Source organism: Piliocolobus tephrosceles, chromosome 11, assembly GCF_002776525.5.
Source record: "Piliocolobus tephrosceles isolate RC106 chromosome 11, ASM277652v3, whole genome shotgun sequence".
Taxonomy (NCBI): Eukaryota; Metazoa; Chordata; class Mammalia; order Primates; family Cercopithecidae; genus Piliocolobus; species Piliocolobus tephrosceles.
The window spans coordinates 43031839-43055779 of NC_045444.1; the positions used below are offsets into that span (position 1 = coordinate 43031839).

Sequence of the window (23941 nt, forward strand, 5' to 3'; positions counted from 1 at the left end):
CTGTATTACATTCAGACAATAAGGAATTGTCTTTTTATTTGCAGGGCAAAACAAAATCTTTATCTGTGGTGATAGAAAGTTCAGGGTAATATATATGGAAGCATGAAATGAAAAATTGTGGAACAAACTATCTAAGAATATAAATATAGTCTCTCTTTTCATAAATATTCAATACGTTATTTGACACATTGGTTTGAGTGAAGCTCCACAAGTACAATTTTAAGCATCTTGATTTGGGCTGAGGTCCAGTAAATTATATATTCCCAACAACTATCAGAGCTCTCTCACTAAAAATACATGCTCACGCTCTACTTTGAAAATATTCTAAGATAATTATTTCCATTTTCATAGTAACTAGTACAGTTATGACTAGCGTTGTCTCAGGTTTCTAAGGAAAGAAAATTATTCTGAGATACTGTTAATAAGAGAAAATGTGGTAATAGAGAGGGGCATTTTCTTAAAATTGTGCTAAAGCTGTCATTTTTATTTTTAATGACTTTAACTGTGCTAGACAAGATTTTATTTTCAGCCACAGAAATAAAACTATCCAACATAACTCTTTAGTCTGCTGCCCACCAATCTTCTAGCCCCTCCCAGTGTCAACCTCACAATGGGTTTAATTCAGTTTGAAAGCATAAAGGCAACATTTAGCAAACAGAATTCTCCTGACTGACAATTGCTCATCTCCCTCTGTGAGAAGATTCAGTGAATGGTAACACCTAGGAAGGATGGCTATAGAATTTTCTCTCTGTAGATGCCAAGGAAAGCCACTTAAAATCTTGTTTGGTGATAATAGAAAAGGCGCAGAATTTTGGAAGGCTTATTGCCAGAATCTGTAAAACCATGTTTAAAAGTAAGAAAGGTTTTAATACCAGACTTTCCATCACTCCAATGTACAAAGGAAGACACCAAAAGAAACACAGGAATCATTTCAAATAGTCCCCTCAAATAGTCTCATTTGATGACCACCTTTCCAAGCATTGCTACATTGATAGCCAAATTATGCCAGATTCCCCCAGGGGACTGACTGCTTAGTGCTGATCACACAATGCTATATTAGTGAAGTTTTAAAAGACAAATGCCCAAGAATGAATTTAAAGCTTTTTGATTTGAGGTTATCAGACTGAATTTTACCTAGAGTTATTTCCACATTATTCTACAGTGAAAAAGAGAGTCAACTTCCACCTCCCCCCAGGTGATAACTCAAAAAAGGCATAGAAATATGCACCCTGGGACAATAGAATTAGCTTTTCCTTTAGTGGGCGTGAGACGTTTTCAGTTCCAGTTAGTTTATAAATGCATCATAGACTCGAATTCGTCAATTCTTTGCTTGGTATTTCCCTTTCTGATTTTTCGATAGGATATTGTATTGTATCTGGAATAAGCATTTCTGGAGATATCACTCTTCTTCCCTAAGATTGGCTGCTCATCAGGTGTCACAGCTTGGGAACTGGCACTGCTCAGTGGGGAGTCCTCACTTGCATCACCTTCCTCTTTAAATTGAGAAACCTCTTCATGTTTTTTCTTAAATTCTATCACTCGAACTTCATCTTCGTCATCATTACAATTATCATCATCATCATCATCATCATTAATTTCTTCATCCCAAACCTTCTGCTCCTCTTCATGTTTAGAATGTAACATGTCAGCTTGGCTAGGTTTTCGAAATCCCAGCCATTCAATTTCAGCTGCCTGGTGACCTTTGTTCTTCCTGTCCTCATCTTCTTCCTCTTCAAGAGGTTGCTCAGCAATCCTCTCCTGTCTTCTTATTTCCTTGTTACTGCCACTCAAAGGAATCTTCTCCCACTGATGCCCTGTAGCAAAATCAATTGGTAGATGAGATGTGTAGAGATTCCAAAATACCCAGCCATTAGTCTGTTATTCTCCAAATAATTTTTCTTGCTAATCACTTCCCAACACGTGTTTTATGGGATATGATTCTGTGGGTTACCAATATGTTTTGCACAAAAGGCTACACAGTCCAAGTAATTTCGAAAACACTGCATTAAATACAGTTAAATAAGCATCTTCAGAATTTTTACAAGCCTTTGAAATGTTAATGAGTATTTTAAATCTGTAAGAAAGTCAACAACCTAACTTCATTTGTCTGTGGAACTCTGTTGTGGACTACTATATTTAGTGAGACTCATATTCCCTGAGACACACTTAAAAAAAAAATCTTGTCTAGCCAGTCACAACTGGATATGTGCACATGTAAAATGAAATGTTTGGACTTATCTCTCTCTCACACATACACACACATGCGCACAAACACACACATATACACACTCACACCTCAAGGAAAATTTTCAGAAAGAAAAAAATTCTTGTTTCCAATACTGAAAATGATGACTGTCCATGTGTGGTCACTTTTCAAACAGCTAGATCATACCAGCATATACCCTCAACAATATTTATTGAACTTGGTAAGAATTAATTATAAGGAAGCCGAGGTTGTTCTCTGAGCCTTCACCCCTGCAAGGCTTCTGTGGGAAGTTTCAGTCTGTGGTGTACACAACTCAGAAATCTGTCTGGGTTACACCCCTTGTCAGGCCCGAGTTCACCATTTTCTTTTGACACCATGAGAGTCTGTAAGTAAGGTGAGAGGCAATGTTCCTCTTTGTCTTTTTCCTCCACAATATTCTACTCTCTCTGAAAGATGTTCACAAGTCCGTTTTCATCCAAGGTGTTTAGTTCTCTTTTTTTGTTGTTGTTCTTTTCTCACTCTAGGGAATACATAGTAAACTTACAGAGATAGAAGTAAAAATGGGTGATCACCCTAATTTGTTACACACAGCTGCTCTCAGGTCGCTAGTGTCCTGTCAATGTTCCTAACTTTATCCATAAATACACATTAGAATGTTTGCTATAATCTTATGCTTTGTTTTGTTTTATTTTGTTTTCCACAAGAAGCAAAGTAAGTGATATTTTGTTTATATTCATGACTCAGGCATGAGATTGTCACATATAAAATTACTCCTTGAATTTATAGTTTTTCCTCAATATTTTTAGCATCTTTATATGTTTTAATCCAGTAACATTCTTTTTGAAGATTTTATAGCTGTTTGCCACTGTGAAGATAAAAGATACCAAAATCTGTGCCTCTATTATAGAGGAAAAACATACTCTGTCAAACCGCAAAGGATTCATTGAGGGAAAACTTAACCGGCAAGACCATCTAGCTGAAAACTACAGACTGCTTTCATTCTCCATTTGATGAAAATGAAAGATCTAGATAACTGTTATCTGCAATGGACTCCTGATCAAACATTTGAAAGGTGCTCTAGATGATAGAAGGTTGAGATTCTGCCTCTGAGAGCTTGTTACATTGGAAGAAGAAAAATTAGGGCAAATAGGTTATTTAGTTCACATTGTGGAGTCTTAAGTCTTACAAATTATCTCTGGTAATGTAACAGCTTGACACTGGCTATTGCTTGCTACATATTTCCTTAAGTGGTGATACATTGCTAATCAGACATAGTATGAGAGGTGTTCAGGCAAAGGGAGCAGATGTAGGAAATAGCCAATCACATTCCTGTCCTCCTTAACATCTACTATTTTATGTGATGTTCTAATATTTCAACCAATAGTCATAGTCTCTTCAATATTTTGCATGTTAAAGTCCTAACAAAGCTAAATTGGTTAGGTTTAGCAAGCTGACTTCAATTTGACATAAGATGTGTATGGCTGCAAGAGAGGAAAGAAATGATTGATTAATAGATTTTATCCTACACTTTATTTGGAAACTGTTTAAATGTAGGTATCTTCTTAGAAGAAAAATCTAAAGGATTTTGTGTCTCTCAGTCTATTAAGTTTATTTAAAATTTAACATAAGCACTTCAATGTTTCTTTTATTCTTCCATTATCTTAAAGAACACAATTAAAATTAACTTTATCACCCTGTCTTTCTTTGACATGAAATAGTTAACAATTTTGTACTTACATTAGAGGCCTATAAAGTAAATCATTTCATGAGATTACTTTAAACTGTATGTTGGCCAGGCACAGTGACTCACGCCTATAACCCCAGCACTTTGGGAGGCCAAGGCAGGTGGATCAACTGAGGTCAGGAGTTCAAGACCAGCCTGGCCAACATGGTGAAACTCCATGTCTACTAAAAATTAAAAAAAAAAAAAAAAAATTAGCTGGGCGTGGTGGGGGCACCTGTAATCCCAGTTACTCAGGAGGCTGAGGCAGGAGAATTCCTTGAACCCGGGAGGCAGAGGTTGCAGTGAGCCGAGATTGCACCATTACACTCCAGTCTGGGCAACAAGAGTGAAACTCTGTCTCAATAAATAAATAAATAAATAAATAAACCTGTATGTTAATTGTTGACTTTTAGGAAAGACCTGTTTTTGAAACATTTACATTTCACAAGGTGCACACACAGATTTGGACACACCAAATCAAAAAGTAGGGTTGACTCAGTGGACTAACTTAAGAGATAGACATCACGTTGGCATGCCAATCAGCTATGCCAATCTGTGCAGCCTCAGCCTTGAACAGTCTGGAATGCTTTATAAGGTGGAACCCACAGATAAGTTTATACTCTCTTATCTGCCTACAGCAGCTTTGAAAATTTGAAGTCATTGCCTGGATTGTTTTGTCAAAGCCACACTCATGCAACATTTCATGGAAAATCTGTCATCCATATTCAGTCAAACAATTTTTGTGTACAAAACTGTAGTTCTTGTTACCTTCTCTGAATGTCATTTCATCAGCACTTGTTTCTTGGAGAGAAAGATCTGTGATAGCCTTATGAACAATAAAGAATTTCTCTTCTGAGTTTTCTAGAAAAAAATATAAAATTAGTATTTTAACATTTAAAATACTGTTCAATGGTTAATAAGTTATCAATTTAAACTATAGGTAGATGTCTTTAATCTTAAATCTGATCACTAAAAATTACTATTTGACTCTTCAGATTCATTCTTTATCAATTCAATTTATTTACTTAATGATCACTTCATTGATTGGTAATCTCTCCTTTAATATTTATGTAAGATATTTATATCTATAAGATATAGAACCATAAATTCAGACTTCAGGTATATTTAGGAGGAAAATTAAAAATTTTGAATTTTCTTTGTTCAAATAATAGTGGGGCTGCCCATTATCATAATAAATAACAGTAGTGAACATTTAGCCAATACTTACCCTACACTTGTAGGTATTATTACTAGTATTCTGTCTTCTTCTAGTGAAAAAACTCAGGCTTCAGGAGACAGAAAGTTGTCTGGGGTCACAGAGCTGTCAAATAGACAAGCCTGGATTTCACCAGAGGGAGAGGTTTAGTCCTTATGCTATGCATAGTAGAAAAAAGGGCTACATTTTTGGGGTGTCCAGCTCATTCTTATTATAGTTTATCAAAAAAAAAAAAAAAATCCAGGGCAAATTTATAAGTCAAAACAAGAAAATTAAGGAGAAGGGAAACACTTTACCTTTTAGAATTTTCTCCTCCATGGATGAGTTGAGCAGCATGTTCCCTTGTAATTTTCTTCTTTCCTCCTGATGTCCTTTGCTGGGTGCACCTTCGAGACTGGGTTCTACCCTGTAGTGTGGCAGGGGGCTGTCCACATCAGTCAGTTCCTCACTAATTTTAGTGATTGTTTGTTGACTGTTTTCAGGTGGTTTATCCCCATTACATTCAGCCTGGGTAAATGTAGCTGGAACATCTGTCATGATGTGCAGTTGAATCTGATTTGGAGAGAGAGTTTTAGGGAAACTGAGTGAGTAGATCCTTGATAAGATATCTGCTCTTGCCTTCAAGTCCTGTAGTTCCAACCCCTACTCTAAGAGCACAAATTATTCACTTTTGTACATAATAACACGGTTCTCTTCCTAAAAGTATCCAGACAGAGCTTAGAGCAAAAGCAAGAGGATTTGTGAGATCTGCCGGGAGCCATGAGCAAGAATCCAGCCAATCACCACCTTCTTTGTTGCTTGCCAGTCCCCTGGCAGAGTTAAAGGCACCCTTTTGATTTACATAAACAAACAATCTGAAGCAATCAGGCTTTTGTGTTGGCATGTAGAGAGGGACTTTCAGCTTGTCAGTCCCCCTCTGGGAACAGAGATTTTTGTCCCTTTTCATAATGGCCCATTGTAATTTTCCCTGTAACAGGAGCCACAATTGTCCCACAGCTTTAATCCAGAGAGAATGACCACCTTGAGGCATATTAGTTCTGTGTAACCAGCTTAACATTTCCAAACAGATTTTGTTCAAGTAAAACCTCAGCTATTTTGTAAAGGACAATGGCATCATTTTTTATTTAATAAAAAATAAAAACAGCTTATCAAAAAACCTATAAACAGGACAATGTTACTGTAAATGGTTCTGGCTGCAGATTTCACAGTGTGCTTTCAGCGGGCTGGAGAGGGGACCTAAGAAAAAAACAAATTCTACCAACTTGCTAATACCAAAAGTTTTATAATTTCAGAGTCATTTACTTAGTCTACAGCTTCTTGACCTCTAGTTTATGTCCACTGAAGCCCAACCGATCCTTTAAAACCCTAATAAAATTATCGCCATGAAGTTTTCTCCTCCCCCAATCAGAATTAGAATTCTCTCTATTCCATATTGATATTGCATGATGCTGGTAAAATGTAGAGGGACAATGCAATCTGCCCTTGGGAGAAAAAGGCGATTATGTTAAATGACTGCTACTGACCATCCCTTCCTTTTTAAGTCTTTTTCTTTTTTGGATTTTTCATAGTACAAAATGATTCCAGAGCCTTTGCCCACACAGCTCCTTCTCTGTGAAATGCCCCTCTATTCCTTAAGCCCAAGCCCCTGGGCTAACTAGCTCCCCTAAGTTCTGTTTTTAAGCTTAAATATCATCTCTTTACACTATCTCTACCCACAGGATTAGGACAGGACTCTGTTACACATTGTCTTTGCCCTTCAGAGTATTCTTCATGGTTGTAACTAACTAAGCAACTGCACAATTATTTCTCTAATGTCTGTTTCACCAACTACAATCTAAGCTTCATCTGGCCAGGGGCCATTTTAACTTGCTTACATGTGTCCCCAGCTCTAGGCATCTGACTTGAAAAAATAGCACGCAATAAAAATAATTATATATATATACACACACACACACACACACACACACACAAACACACACACACAATTGTATATACACACATATATAACAAGAATTATATATTATATATATAATACATTTTATCCCCAAGAGAATAAATTTCAGATCATTTTTAAAGAGAAAAAGAATAGGTGTTGGAGAGTTGTAATAAGTGTATCACCTTTAAAATTGTGTCTAGGGCCGAGTCCACTGGGGTCTATGTCAGGGACAACCCCTCATTCTTGGATAATCCCCTCTCCCTTGTCCTTGGAAGACATCTCTAGTAGATCCTAGATCTCCCTCCCTCGTCATCACCAATGCTTCTCTAGTCAGCACATGAATTCTATGTTTGTTTGATTGTTTAACTATTTTAACACTCATATCATACTTACTCTGTGCAAGTTACTGTCCTAATTGACTCATAAACAGTAATACATTTAATCTTCATAACAGTCTTCCTAGGTAGGTGCTGTTGTTATCTCCATTTTATAGACTAGAAAAATGAAGTGCAGAGAGATTAAGGAGCTCAGCTAGTAAGCTCACAGAGCCAGCAAGCCTACTGATGAGAGCTTGCAGCACAGATGAAGCTAAGCACCATCCCTGGCCTATGTGCAGATGTTTCCTTGGACCAGAGATCCCACAGGAGTTCAGCATTAGCACCTTGGCAGAAGAGGCAGTTGTGGCCAGGAGAGAGCAGCAGAGAGCCTAAGGCAGTCTCAAGACCTGCCCCAGAGACACACTGCAGCTGCTGAGGACCCTGTTGTGGGAGTGTCCTCCCAAGAAATTCAAGTAGCAAGCTTACTGCTGAGAAAATCTTGAGTGGAATCATATGGGAGAATGCAGAAACTAAGGCCAAGCCTAGGAACAAACAGGGACATACTAGATTGTGAGATCCTTAGGGCAGGAAGTGGCACTAATTCAATGAAATGCCCTGCAATACACACAGAAGTATAGAAATACATTAGCTCCAAAGGACATGCCTCCAGCCACTCCCAGCTCCCTTGGGGCTGCCAAGTACCTCAATCCAGGGACATAGCAAAGTTGAGAGAGTTCAGATTCATTCACAGGAGAGACTCTCTCCTACTCCTAGATTTCTATCACCCCATGGCAACATGCACCTCATACCCATAGCCTAGCTTTTATGGAAATTTGTGTCTTTATTTTTGGATTGCCTTCTTTCTAAAACCATGTTCTGACATTTTTTATGGCCTTAAAATTATTTCAGATTTGGAAAGGTAGAGAAATGATCCAGAGTTCTGTCAGCCTTGGCTAACCATGTGTTTACCTTTATTTAAAAACACACTCTTATGCTGCCCTAGGGAATAACGGAGTTCAGGTAAATGGTTTGTAATGTGTATTATTTTTTCCTACAAGTAGACGGCAACATGAGACACATTTCGCAACAAGATGAGTCTATCTACTAGATAAAACATAGGCTATTTTGTTCATAACGAGGTAAGTTGTCCCCCATTATTTGTAACAACCTATGACTTTGAAAGTATGTGAGAGTTTGCCCTATGATCCTTACTTCAAATACAATTGCAGAATGTTCACTGTATGAAACACGACTGTTTTATGTAGTTTACTGGATCATGTGGCTTTTTCCTTAGTTATTATCCTTTTTTTATTTTTTTGAGATGGAGTTTTGCTCTTGTCACCCAGGCTGGAGTACAGTGGCATGATTTCGGCTCACTGCAACCTCCATCTCCTGGGTTCAAGAGATTCTCCTGCCTCAGCCTCCTGAGTAGCTGGGATTACAGGTGTGCACCACGGCACCTATCTAATTTTTGTATTTTTAGTAGAGACGAGGTTTCTCCATGTTGGTCAGGCTCATCTCAAACTCCTGGCCTCAGGTGTACCGCCTGCCTTGGCCTCCCAAAATGCTGGGATTACAGGTGTGAGCCACCACATCTGGCCCCTAGTTATTATTCTTAATGCTAAAGGACATTGTACAAATGTAGCCATTATTAAATCTAAAGTCAAAAAAAGATAATGAAAAGATCTTCATATAAGAATGTAAAGAATCAAAATAAAATTATGTAAATATTCACATTCCCTTTGTCCAATGCCAAATGCTTTATGTTAAGGCTATCTTAGGTCCAGAATCAGGATTTGGGGAAAAGTCATAAAATCTTGATCTTTAATCTTAATCATATGTGAAAAGCCACAAGCTAATGTTATGGCTAAGATATGGTCACAGAGTACTGAATAAAAACAAGAAATACATTTAAAAGGAAAACATTGATCCTGGCTGCTTGAAGTCAATCTTATACAAACATTGACTTACGCAGTTGGGACAGGGGTATTGTTTCAATTAGGGTTGAAACAGAAAGGTAGAACCACTAAGAGATGGAACAATCCATCTATCAATCGATCAACTGATTGATCAATCAGAAGGGATTTGACTTTACACAATAGTGGGTGCCAGTGAAGCTGCCTCTATATGTCTGCTGTTGCATCTGATGCTGGAGCCTGAACTCTGCAGGGCAGAAAGTTGGGAAGGGAAGACGGATAGAAACATAAAGGTGGGGAGCAAGAATAAACTGCATTCCCAGGTGTAAGCTGGACACACAGGGGCAAACTGAAACCTGTGTCGGCTCTCAGTGCCTCTGACCTTAGCAAATGGAATGCCCTCCCAAAGAAGCTGGGCCCAGGAATCATAGAAGCTGGAGGAAGATCCAGGGAGGTAGAACAGTTGCAGGCCCAGCTGCTGCCCGTGCACCAGGTGAGACAGCAGACGGGCAGCAGTGTGTGCCAGCTACAAAATAGCTGCTTCACTTCTGCCCCACCAAGTTCACAGAACAATGTTTACTTTGGCTCATGTGTCTTTTTCAGGAAACATTCAGGGAAGAAAATTCAAGGAAATGTAGTTTAGCCTAGTCAGACTGACATGCAACAGTCACAATCCTACCAATAACCCACAGATTCTTCTATAAGGAATAGAGCAAAGCCCCAGGGAATGTGCAACCCTAAACAAGCCTGAGGAGACAGGATCATCCCAACTGGTTTACTTCATGGATTAAAATTCCAAATTGAAGGGACATCCCAGCTAAAGTGAACTGCTACAGAAATACAGACTATCATAACACAATAAAATCAATCAACAGCCATATATTTTATTTCACAAAACAATAATTGCCTGCCACCTGGTATAAATCAGATTAAATTGATTATCCTGTGCCATGTTCATGCTTTGCTTTTACTTTTATGCCAAGAGTGGAATAATGACTGCCATTCTGATGACACAGATTCCTGAAGTAAATAATGGTTTCTCCCAGGAAACCAATAGTAAAGTCTATGGGTAGCTCATGAGTATTAAGGATTTAATGTAACAGAATTTCAAAATTTAACTGCATCTTATAAGAAGCATGCTTTTCAATGTTGGAGGCAGGGGAGGGGAGAATTATCTATTCTCCCTCTAAAGATAAAATATTTTTTATACCTTAGGAAAGGTATATCTCTGTGGTTCTAGCATCTGCAGCCTGGCCTTCCAGTGATCCAGTGAATACCATTTTAAAGAAAAGCACTGAAATAAATAGGCTGAGTGTTTGGTGAGGATAAGAGGAGAGTGTAGCCCTGAAAATAGGACTCTGTGGCCAAGAGGAGCAGAAGTGGAGACTGGGAGGGAGAGTACTAAATGACAGTTAAGAGTCCCCGTCGAATAGTGGACAAACAAGCATTCTCATCAGTGACCCTCATAGGGTAAAGAGGAGAGTCTTAGCCTGCTCCTGTATGACCTTGGGCAAGTATACAAATCAGGCACGTTTGGGTTAGAGATTACAGAAACTTAATTCAAAGAATCATAGACTCTGAACTCAATAGCTAATTTGGTAAGTTCAGAATTGGCTTTGCACTTTTTTGGATCCAAAGATTTAAACAAGGCCGGGCGCCATGGCTCATGCCTGTAATCCCAACACTTTGGGAGGCCAAGCTGTGTGGATCACCTGAGGTCAGGAGTTCAAGACCAACCTGGCCAACATGATGAAACCCTACCTCTACTAAAAATACAAAATTCAGCTGGGCGTGGTGGTATGTGCCTGTAGTCCCAACTACTCAGGAGACTGAGAGGGGAGAATCGCTTGAACCTGGGAGGTGGAGGTTGCAGTGAGCTGAGATTGTGCCACTGCACTCCAGCCTGGGCGACACAGTGAGACTCCATCTCAAAACAAAACAAAAACAAAGATTTAAACAATGTACCAGGTAACTGGTCTTTTTTGATCACAAAGAAAGTGCATATTAGGAGGTACCTGGGTGGATCTGAGGGTCCCTAATGGCTCTAGCTGACTGTTACAGGCTAAATGATGACCACCCTCAAAGATGTCCACATCCTAGTCCCCAGAACCTGTGAATTGTTACCTTACCTGGTAAAAGGGCCTTTGCAAATGGGATTAATTAAATTAAGGATGGGAGATTATCCTGGATTATAGGATGGGATCCAATGTAATAATCACAAGAGTTCTAACAAGAGGGAGGCAGGAAGGTCAAAGACAGTAGTAGAAAATGTGACACGGAAGCAAGATGCTGTAGTAATTCAAGAAGTGGTCATGTGCTAACAAACATGAGCAGCCTCTGGAACAGGCGTGTCCAATCTTGTGGCTTCCCTGGGACACACTGGAAGAAGAAGGACTGTCTTGGGCACACATAAAATACACTAATGCTAGCTGATGAGATAGAGAAAAAAAATCATGAAAAATTTTATGTTTTAAGAAAATTTATGAATCTGTGTTGGGTCACATTCAAAGTCGTCCTGGGCTGCATGCAGCCTGCAGGCCATGAGTTGGACAAGCTTTGCTCTAGAAGCTGCAAAAGGCAAGGAAATGTACTCCTCTGAAACCTCTGTGTGGCATGCAGCCCTGCCAATACCTCGATTTTAGACTTCTCACCTCCAGAACTGAATGGGGTGGTACTGCTTTTAAGTCACTAAATTTGTGGTAATTTGTTACAGTAGTAATAGGAAACTAATTACTAGTTTCCTGCTTCTCTGCGTTCATTTTCTTTTCTTTTCTTTTCTTTTCTTTTTTTTTTTTTTTTTTGAGACAGAGTCTCACTCTGTTGCCCAGGCTGGAGTGCAGTGGCACGATCTCAGCACACTGCAACCTTTGCCTCCCTGGTTCAAGCAGTTCTCCTGCCTCTCAGCCTGCTGAGTAGCTGACATTACAGGCGCACACCACCATACCCAGCTAATTTTTGTATTTTTAGTAGAGACAGGGTTTTACCATGTTGGTCAGGCTGGTCTCAAACTCCTGTCCTCATGGTCTGCCTGTCCCGGCCTCCCAAAGTGCTGGAATTACAGGCTTGAGCCACCTTGCCTGGCCTCTGCCTTCATTTTCATGGACTGGCAAAGGCCAGAAAATTTAGCTTTTCCAACCTTTTACAGGATATGTATTTTTGAATCTCAGCTATCTTGGATTGCTTTCTGTTCACTGAAAACACCTCTCTTTGCAAGGTTGTGTTTTTTCTCTCAGCTTTCTGACAGTCCAGGTTTGACTGAAACTTACTTGTAACAGTTTATAAAAGGTATAAGAAAATCACAAACCCTCCAGCATCCTGATATTTTTCCAACAAGTCTCTAAAATTTAACCTTCAGTAGGAAGTGGTTTGAATCCAGATTCCCGAAGACCGTTTATAGTAATTATGGCCAGCTTTCAGAAGTAGGGACGGGTGAATTTGTACTGCTTCCCATTGCGCCTCTAATGAGCCAACCCCATCCTTGGATCTGTAATCTGCATCCCATCCTTGGTGTCCCTTTTTTATATATATATACAATGTTTCATTGGTTGACAGTGAAAGAGATTTAATCCAAAACAGATTAAACAGAAATGGGACTTAATCTGGCTTCTGGGAGGTTCTCTCTCTCTCTCCTTCTCTGTCTGTCTTTCTCTCTCACCACTCTCATTGTTCTACTTTCTTTTATATTGGATTTTTCTCAAGTAGGTTCTCCCTAGGTCATGGCAATATTCCTCTGGCATCCCTAAGCTTACATTATCAAGATAACTAGTGAGTCAAAAGAAAGGAGCCTTTCTTTCTCATTAATTGCAGCCCAAGTCCCTGGGATGGCCCTCACTGAGCTAGTTTGGGATATGAGTTAATCCCCGAGCCAGATGCTGTGACTACAAAGGATAGAATATTCCAATTGTCCAGGTCTAGGACAGTGTCCACCCCTGAGCAGAAAAACGGGCATAGAAAATGAGAGACTGTAGGGCAAACAAACAAAATAAACAAACTGAAAGGAAGCAGATGCCCACCACATTAACAAACTCAGATCCCTCATCTGTTAAAGGTGGATAATAATATGATATACTTCTTAGGACTGCTGTAAAAATGAAATGAATTAGTCCAGGGAAAGCATTTAGCACAATGTGGCATAGTAGGTGTTCTTTCAATGTGTGTTTTTACTGTGTTACTGTTACCACTACTATTAATTACTATTATTATTACTCCTAGTCATGTAACTTTGGAAAGTCACTTTACCCACCTGACTCATTTCTTCTTCTTTTCAAAGGGCTGATGACACACACCTTGCAGCAAAACAATGAAAGTTAATAGGCACAAGGTACCTAGCACAGGACTGGTAGATGGTAGAGACCTGTGGATACATGATATTATTTTTATTGCTATTTGAGAAGGAAAGTCTCCTGAAGGAATAAGATACACATGTCTCATCTACATATTCATGAATCTTTTTACAAGCCAAATTCTAAAATTCGAATTCTGAGATGGTCTAGGGTTAGATTACTGAAGAGCTCTTTTTACTCAGTAAGAAGCAGGGTAGCTGCAGAGATGCGCCTGCTCCTAACACTGGCCCATTGATGTGGAGTTCACATCTAATATGACTTCAGTCCTGTTCCTTGCCGTAGTCCTGGGGAAAGCTTCAGTCACTGGCACCCTTTAGAATGGCTTGTGGTCGGGGGTCACTGAAAACAATGGCGAGTGGCATCTATTCCCTCTAATAATACACACCCAGGCAAGTAACACGGCTTCACCTTCTCATCTCTGATTGAGGTTCGTGTGTGAGCACCGGCCTGTGACCACCACAAAAATCCCAGTGCATAGACTTGGTAGCAACTGACCCTATGAGAGTATAAAATAGTGGGGTGACTGCGTAGACCTTGACCTATAGATCTGTCTCTCACAAGAATCCATGCAGGTAGAGAATGAATTGTATTTTAAACTGTTGCAGAGCAATTGTACACATAAAAAAGGCTAAATTCCCATAAAATAAAATCATCTCACTCTCTTGGTCATAATATTAAGAGTATATCATCCTAAATGGATAAAGGAGTGTCCCCAGTGGACTGGGCTCTCTATAGCTTTTAGCTAGGCAATTATAATTCTGTTTTACTTACAATGGGATATTTCTTGATGCATGTTAAATAGAAAGAATGGTTTCTCTATTCATGGAGACTCCATAAGTGTTAAATAGATAGAAATGGAATTTGTGTGGGTATTTATAAAACCGCAGAAAGAGAATTTTGAATTATATATGCATACACGCTCTTTGGTCGTTTGAAAGCATTTTCAGTCCTCCTGGGGAAGCAGAACTGTAGGAAAGTGATATCACTGTCAGCGTCATTCCTCCCAAACTATTTTGAATGTCACTAGGAGTTAAGGCAACATGTTGTTTTTCAGAGGAGAAAGGCAAGAAAATAATTAAACACATTTTTCCTTAAGTAAAAAAAAGAGAAAGCAAGTCTGCTGTGAGCCAGCTTTGTAAGAAAGTGATAGTAATGTGACTATGAACAAATACAATTTCTCCTAGGATATCTTTGAAAATTTAGCTGAGTAAACTTTGTCTCAGGGTAAGTAGGAAAAATTCATACACTCTCCCTGAGTGAAATAAATGCAGATATATCAGGATCTCTTGTCAAGCTTTTGTGTTGAATCCAAGAAAGGAACATTGGACAGCTGTGCAGATTCTACTGACATTTTGGATGGGAGAACAATGATTTTTAAACCTATGCTCCATAATTAGCTTACTCACCCCCAAGAACTTGAAACCAGACAAGAAATGCTCTTTAGGAGTCATGCCACTCAGAGAAACGTGGGAAGAGCAGCACACTCAGTGGGATCTACCCAATAACTGAAATGGAAGCTCTCGGAATTGCTCATCTGCACCATTGTAATAGTCATCTAACTGGTCCCCCACTTTCAATCTCTAATCCCCTTCTCCCCACCTCCATCCATCATTCCCACTATCACCAGATTCACATATTCTGACAGCAAGTTTCTAAACATGGGCAGAAAAAATAATTAAGATATTATCATAAATCTGATAGCACATTATCTGGTTCATAGTGTTTGATTAAAAAAATAATTTTTAAAAGATTCTCTACTTGCCCAAATTTCCCCCCACCACGCACACACACACACACACACACACACACACATAGATACACTTAAAAACTCAGCTTTTTCCTTTCCACCATTGCTTGTCATATTAAGTACAAACTCCTTATAACAGGATCTAACTACCATTTAGGTTTATCACCCAAATTGCCCAGTCCCTTTACTCTACTCTTGCCACAGTGAACTCTTTTGCATCTCCAAACATGGTTTCCATTTCCATGTCTTGGCTTATTATTTCCTCATGTCTGGAATATCTGCCTCCTCACAATCACCTAGGATCCTTCTCACCATCTCTACCAAAGCCAGGGCCACATTTCAAGGCCCAGCTCATACATTACAACCTCTACTATGTACTTCATGACACTTTTACCCAAAGGCTCTACTTGTACTTTTCTTAGAGCCCTCTTAGTAATTTATCTTTATGTTGTTTTAATGATACTCATTATTTGGCCTTCCATTATTATTTAAGCGATTGTCTTACTTTGTTACCAGAAAAGCTTATATTGCAATAGAAAAACCTCAAATTAAATCTCAGTTCTGCCACTGAAAAGCTACCTGAACTTAGGGAATTTTTAAAATTTTCAGAGCCTCAGGGCATCTGGAAAATGCCTACCTTGTGGAGTTTTTAAAAGGATTAAATTGCATGACAAAATATGTGTAGATCATCTGGTACAGTGCCTGACACCTAGTGAGAGCTGAATAATAGTAACAGCGCTACTTATTAATATGTTGTCAGGTCTATGCAGACTTTGTGTGATTCATTCTTGCATTCCAGCGTAGACAAGCATAGCACCTGGTTCATGGTTTATGTTATATAAATATGCTTTGAGTTGGCAATAATTAGAGGTTTCCAGCATTATAGTGTGACAGTACATTTATCTGAACATATTCCTTGCCCTATTTTCCATTCTTCCTGTATAAATCTGTTTCTATCTGTTTAAAAAAATATATTAGGGATTCAGAGTCTAAGGATCGAGTTTCCTACGGTGTAGAATTGAGGTGTGGATTTAGCAGACGCCCCCTACTGGCAGAGTTGATGTTAGAAAATGAAATAAACCACAACCAAACAGAAGATGGTTCTCCCAGCCTTTGCTCTTCACCCACCCTCCTGGCTGTTTGCGGACAGCCCCTGCTCAGGAAGATATACATTGGCTAATGTATTACTCATGTGGAGGTGGATCTGTGTCATCTTTGACTAACTGGGAGGTGAATATTATGTGTCACGTTCCCCAAAACAGAAAGCCTCAATAGAGGAGGAGCTTGGATTCACACAGGATGTAAAATGTTCAGAATGTTTAGGAATACCAATTCTGAACAGGTAAACCTAATTCCATTCCTGATGTGCCCCTCACCAGCAGATCTTGAGCAAATCATTTAACCCAGATATTGTGAAAGCCACAATTTCTGATCTGAAAAACTCAGATCATAACAGCATCTGCCCTCAGAGGCCTCTTGTGAGGATTTAATAAGATTATATCCCAAGAGCCCAGTGGCTGGTGTATAATATACCCTCCAGAAATTGACTTGTTGCTGTGATTAAGCTAATACCGGCCATGCTTGCTTTACTCCGTTGTCTTCAAACTCCAATTTGCCTCAGGATCTTCTGGGCACCTCATTTAAAATACATATTTCTAGATTACCCTCCCAGATATTCTGATTTTGTTGAAGAACAAAATGTGCCGTTTTTTTTTTTTTTTGAGACGGAGTCTTGCTCTGTCGCCCAGGCTGGAGTGCAGTGGCGCGATCTCGGCTCACTCCAAGCTCTGCCTCCCGGGTTCACGCCATTCTCCTGCCTCAGCCTCCCGAGTAGCTGGGACTACAGGCGCCTGCCACTATGCCTGGCTAATGTTTTTGTATTTTTAGTAGAGATAGGGTTTCACCGTGTTGGCCAAGATGGTCTCCATCTCCTGACCTCGTGATCTGCCCGCCTTGGCCTCCCAAAGTGCTGGGATTACAGGCTTGAGCCACCACGCTCAGCCCAAAATGTGCATTATAAACAAGCACTTAGGTGATTCTAGTACAAATCCTAATAAGCAATGCTATAGTTTGCGATTTTCAACCCAAACAGAGATAAATGAAAGCAACTCTCTTGGAAGACAAAACTTTTCATTCATATTACTTAAGAACTTAAAGCCTTGTGACAATAAACTAGGAATAACTAATAATAATAATAACACACACATCTAGCACTTATTATATTTCAAGCATTGGTCAAAGAGCTTTTCATACAATAACGCTTTAATCTTTACAACAACTTTTTGAGGCATGTACTCTTATTCTCATCATTTTATAAATGAGAAAATTGAGGCACAGAAAGTTTGAGTACCTTGCCTAAGTCATCTATATAGAAATGGACAAAGCCAGGATTTGAATCAAAGAAGTCCAGCTTCAGAGCCTATGCTCCTAAACACAAATCTGTACTTCATTAAAAATATAGCAAAATTCACTGTCTCACCAAATCACATAGACCTCTTCCATAAAAGAGGCCAAGTTTTCTACAGTGCTTTCCTATTAAGTGGTAGCCTTGGGAGAAAAGGTAATTAATATGGCAGTCACTGACTCTCTTTCTGATGCATTCTACCATTGTGTGTGTGTGTGTGTGTGTGTGTGTGTGTGTGTGTGGTGTTGTTTTAGTTAATCTGAATCAGGATGGTCTCTGCTTCTTTTTTTATATTATCACAACCTCTATAAAAGGCCAGTTTTGAGGGAAATTAATAACATACAGCAGAAAGCCTAAAGGTTACAGCTCATTTTTACCATCTACAATAAGAAATATCATTTAATGGGTAGCATCTCCCAGGCTATGTTCTCATGAGATTTTATACCTAAGAATAAAATCCATGCCTAGGGCAGACTTTTGTAACAAATTTTAAGGAGCGACTTGCCACTTTTTCCATCCAAAATCCTGAGGGAAAAGAGGAAAAGGAGTAAGAGAATGGCAGGAATCAGAACTCACAGTCATTCCTAAGAAGAAATTCGTGGCAATTCAAAAGTGATTTGTTTTCTTTCCCATGTCTAAGCCCCCATGCTCCTTCTGCACAGACTTTCGGATAATAATAATATGCATGCAGATGGCGTGTTCCAGGTTTCACAGCCCTTTCACAACCAGCCATTCATTTGCGATGATTGAGGCAAATCATTTCAGGCTGAAGGCAATCGTGAGCTATTCAAAGGCAACACCTGGCAGCCCGGGATCACAGACGTCTTGTCATTGACATGACATGGGCTTAGAGAAGCTGAGGGTGAGCAAAGACCTGTGTCTTTGCATCACACACAGAGAGCTAGGACAGTGTCTGCTTACCAAGTTTGTACTTCATAAATGTTTGTTGAATGAATAAACAAAGTATCACACCCATCTGCTTCCTTTTATAGATGAAAGACCCAGACTTCATAGAGGTGGAAAATTTAATGAGGCAGCAGTGAAGGCATGAAGATTAGTCAAGGGAGTCAGGAAAATAAAAGAGAACTTCCCTCTGCCTGCTTCCCTCCTTTTTCTAGGTTTCTCTCATCCTTCTTTCTCTGTATGTCTCTGAGTCTTTCTTATACTCCTTTGGTTCCTTCTTTACTAAAGTAACTAGTATTAATATGTAACTAAAATGTGTTTATGTGTAGAATTAAGGCAAATGTCAGCATTTTAAAACTCTCCTTAAAAAATAAACTGACCTCAGGTTTAAGTTGCATACCTCTCTGTGATAGTGAACTGTTTTTATTTGTCTCTCTTTGGATTAATAGCCCTGACAAATGAAGAAGTTCTCAACTCATGTTCTAATTTACCAGCAGCTTGTCTTGCTAGTTAATTTATATGGTTCTTAGCTCTCTTTTTTATGGCTAAAGATGCAAATAAACTCAACATAATGCATATAGTTTACAGAAATGGGAGAATTACCACTAAGAACCTCCACCTTTTGGTCATAGAAACAAAGATGCTCAGGGACTAAGGGACCTTTGAGTTGAGTCTATAAAACTGACTATCTGATAATTGTATCTTCTCTACAACATCCATTCCAGGCATTTGACTATTGCCTTTTTGAACATCTTAAAGTAATGGGGAATTCAGCACTTGATGAGGGCAGCTATTCTTTGAACTACTCTGAGTTCTGAAAACTTTTACTTCTGTAAAGTTGAACTTTCATGCTCTAAAGCTTTCACACGTTGATTGTTCTTGATTGAACCCTTTGGAGACACACAGAATGAGTCTAGCCTGTCTTCCACCTGACAATCAGATATTTGAAGACAGATATTTGAAGACAGCTTTCATGCCAACCCCCTTCCCCCAAGTCTTCTCCTTTCTGGAATAAACATCTCTGCTTCCTTTAACAGATCCTCATATACCTTTATAGTGAGTGTCTTCACCCTGTTTAATATTCTTCTCTGAACATACTCTTATTTGCCTGTATACAAAGCTGATAGTGGACAGATACATACTGGGATATATATAATGTGAATTAAAATATGGAAATGGTTTTACTAAAGTTGATAAAAAGCCATAGTTGTAATTCTCTCACCAAGTGCCCATCACTTGGAACCCTCCTGACATCATTATGACCAATAACCAAGGGGTTCTTCCTGAACCAATGTCCTTTTTCATTGGTAAATGCCCAAATCATACCAGTTACTAAATAAGTCAGACTCATTCCTAAATATCCTGTTAAAGATTTTATCCAGAAATCAATCGAAAAAAAACTTTAAAAAAACCAACCAACATCTATTCAGAACTGCTTATTTGCCCAGCATTATGGCGTGTTTTTAACCTTATCCTTATTTAATTTTCACAGCAAGACTGTGAAATAGGAATCATTATTTCTACTCTATAAATAAGCTAACTAAGATCCTCAGAGTGTCTTGCCTAGTGTTTTCACAATTGTTAAATTCCAGAACAAGAATTCCAAAACAGATTTATGGTCAAATAAATTTGAAAAATAATACAGGTTCTTTATTCACTTGAAAAAGCATGGACGAAATTGAGCAATGAAAGTTTCTAAGAAGTTCTTCATTAAAGAAAGAGGTTTAACCCAGTGTATTTGAGATTGGGTCTTTTTCTTGTTTAATACCTATAAATGTTACAGGACAGGGGTCCCAATCCAGACCCTAAGAGAGGATTATTGAATTTCTCGTAAGAAAGAATTCAGGGCAAGTCCTCAGGGCAAAGTGAAAGCACATTTATTAAGAAAGTTAAGGAATAGGCCGGGCGTGGTGGCTCACACCTGTAATTCCAGCACTTTGGGAGGCTGAGGCGGGCGGATCATGAGGTCAGGAGATCGAGACCATCCTGGCTAACATGGTGAAACTCCGTCTCTACTAAAAATACAAAAAAATTAGCCGGGTGTGTGTTGGGCGCCTGTAATCCCAGCTGCTCGGGAGGCTGAGGCGGGAGAATGGCGTGAACCCAGGAGGCAGAGCTTGCAGTGAGCTGAGATCAGGCCACTGCACTCCAGCCTGGGCGACAGAGCGAGACTCCGTCTCAAAAAAGAAAAAAAAAAAAGAAAGTAAAGGAATAAAACAATGATGCTCCATAGACAAAGCAGCCCTGAGGGCTGCAGGTTGTCTATTTTTATGGTTATTTCTTGATGATATGCTAAACAAGGGGTGGATTATTCATGCCTCCTCTTTTTAGACCATATAGGGTAACTTCCTGATGTTGCCGTGGCATTTGTAAACTGTCATGGCTCTGGTGGGAGTGTAGTAGTGAAGACGACCAGAGGTCATTCTCATAGCAATTTTACTTTTGGTGGGTTTTGGCCAGCCCCTTTCCTGCAACCTGTTTTATCAGCAAGGTCTGTATGACCTGTATTTTGTGCTGACCTCCTATCTCATCCTGTGACTTAGAAAGCCTTAAAGATCTAAACGTCTGGGAATGCAGCCCAGTAAATTTCAGCCTCATTTTACCCAGCTCCTATTTAAGATACAGTTGCTCTGGTTCACATACCTCTGACACAAGCACTTTGGCACACTGATGCTTTAATTATATTGGAAGCTGATCCCCACTGTTGACTCACGATAATAAAAATGATGACTCAGAGCCCCACATTGTTTCCATGAATGTCATCGTTAAGGATCCACTCCTCTTTCCTATCCATGAAAGGTATGTTTTGAAACCAAAGCAGGAACTTAAAGTTATCCTTCATATGATACTTTTGGTTAAATTCATGTCATTGTCCAGTTTAATAGTATCACAAACCTGCCACCTTATATTGTCATTGTTCTTATTGGTTTAATTCATCTTCAACTGGCTGACCAAATTCTTTACATCTTCACCTAGACAATTCATAAATGTTAAACATAGAAGAATTGAGGACTTCCAGTTTCAGGTCTAATATGTAAATGTCATGCACATCCATGTGAAGAGAGTAACACAAAGCCTGTTGGTAGACTCTCTTCACACAGACAGACATGACATTTGGTGCCAAAACCCAGGAATAGTCAGGGAAGCAGATACTTTAGTTAAAATGCCTCAACCTAATAAAGGAGCGGGGTGGGGTGGGGACAACTGAAAAGGAGTGCATAAAAGAATGTTGTCCAAGTTGGCACCAGAGTCAGCGAGTTTTAAGAGGCTTAGAAGCCTGGGCATCAGTATCCACAACAGTTATGGAGGCAAGGGTAACAGGCCATTGAAAAAGAAGGTAATGTGGAGTGGGTAGCCTCTGTATTGATTAAGAAGGAGGTGGACTTACTATCCACTGTAAGTTACCCAAAGCATCTGTGATTGTTCAGGAGGCTTCTGAGGTTATCAGGCAGCATCAGTCTTCAGCCACTGACCTGAGAAGATCTGGGAAGGAGTCAGTCAGACAGCCTTGGGCCAGAATTCCAAGGGCTCTGGGAGTGGCTGCTGGGTGAGTTAGACAGTCCAATTTCCAGTGGGTTCCCACACAGATGGGACACAGCTTAGGAGGAATCCCAGGCTGGGCATTCCTTGGCCCAGTGGCCAGATTTCCAGCACTTGAAGCAAGATCCTGGGGAAGCAGTTCCTGGAGGAATGCCTGGCCACTGCGGTTTAGGTGTTTGGAAGTTCTTGTGTGATGGAGATGTGGCTAGGGTTTCTCTCCCTCACAGTGAAGACAAGTAATTCCAACTCAGAAATACATTGCCACTTGGCTGCCTTTTCTCTGTTATTGTACACCTTGAAGGCGAGGTTAATTAAGTCCTGTTGTAGGGCCTGAAGGCCCGAATCTAATTTTTGGAGCTTTTTCTAAAATCGGGAGTGGATTGCATAATAAAGTGCATATTGAAAATAAGATGGCCTTCCGGCCCCTCTGGGTCTAGGGTGGTAAAGCGCCTAAGGGTTCTTGCCAAACACGCCATGAACTGGGCTAAGTGTTTATACTTGATGTAAAACAGCCTAAATGCTAACTGATTTGAGAGAGGTTGGATAAAGGAAAAGGAGCATTAACCTTGACTATGCCTTCAGCTCCAGTCACCTCTCTAAGAGGAAATTGTTGGGCAGGTGGGAGAGAGCTATCACAGAACAAAACTGTAAGCCAGAATGGGTGTGAGGAAGGGAGGCGATAGAAGGATTATAGTGTGGGGGAGCAGAGGCTGAGGAAGAATTGGGACCTGGCTTGGCCTGGTGAGGAGCAGCCTGGGGAGGAGGGGAGAGGTCAGATGGGTTCATAGAACAGGAGGATTCAAAGGACTCAGAGCTTGGGGTGGAGACTGAAGGAACAGATAGGAGAGAAGGGAGAAAGATTTGGGACAAGTCACATTGGGAGCAGAGACTAGGGAGGGACCAATGTGTAAAAGAATGCTTGGACATCAAGCACCTCAGACTATTTGCCCATTTTTTGACAAAAATTATTTGGATCTTATAGGATGGAGAAATCAAAAATGCCATTTTCTGGTCATTTAGAACCACTGTCAAGTTTGTATTGGTGCCAAGCAGTATTGCAGAAGAAAATAAAGCATTTAGGTTTTAGGTCATGTGTGAGTTGAAGAGGTTTTAAGTTCTTGAGAACACAGGCTAAGGGAGAAAAAAGAGGAATGGAGGGCGGAAGTTTGCCCATAGTTAAAAGGTAAGTTTAGAGAAAAGAGAGGTAGAGACATAGTGCGGGGTGGGGGCGGGGTGGTTCAGGAGGCAGGGAATGGGGAGGTGGTACTTGCCACCCAGGGAAGGTGGTATTGCCACCAACGTGAGGGATCAAAGCAGGCGTCCCCGCAGTAATTAAATGCCAAGGGAAGACTATCTTCCCGAGTCCATGACCAGCGTCAGATTTTTGAGTTCATGGATAAAACGTGTCTCCTCTGTCTCTACCACAAAGGGAAAGGAACCAAAATTAAGGAAGGGAGAGTTTGAAGGGTGGAGGGCTAGCAAGACAGGTTAGAGAAGAGAATAAAAAGAGGCTGCTTACCTGATTTAAAATTGGTGAGATGTTCCTTGGGCTGGTCTGAGGACGTGAGGTCATAGGTGGATCTCCTCACGCAGTGAGGGCAAGGACAGGGGACCAGTCTCCTGAAGGAGTCCCCTGTCCCAGGTCTTCAGCACCAAATGTTATGCACGTCCATGTGAAGAGACCATCAAA

The 23941-nt window shown here is 40.0% G+C and overlaps 1 protein-coding gene across 1 annotated transcript; it reads right to left on the minus strand.

Moving 5' to 3' along the window:
• Window positions 1-5: 5 nt before the first annotated feature.
• ERMN (ermin) lies at window positions 6-23941 on the minus strand. Its single transcript, XM_023217413.2, has 5 exons — window positions 23771-23941; window positions 13558-13668; window positions 5442-5697; window positions 4698-4790; window positions 6-1814 (listed from the first exon to the last, which is right to left on the minus strand). The coding sequence occupies exons 2-5, from the start codon at window positions 13564-13566 to the stop codon at window positions 1291-1293; spliced, it is 882 nt and encodes a 293-aa protein (XP_023073181.2). The 5' UTR covers window positions 13567-13668; window positions 23771-23941; the 3' UTR covers window positions 6-1290.

Coding starts and splice junctions, on each gene's coding strand:
- ERMN (XM_023217413.2), bottom strand. Junction 4,791..5,441: donor GGAGGAGAAAATTCTAAAAG/GTAAAGTGTTTC, acceptor ATTTTTTTCTAG/AAAACTCAGAAGAGAAATTC. Junction 1,815..4,697: donor TGAAATGACATTCAGAGAAG/GTAACAAGAACT, acceptor ATTTTGCTACAG/GGCATCAGTGGGAGAAGATT.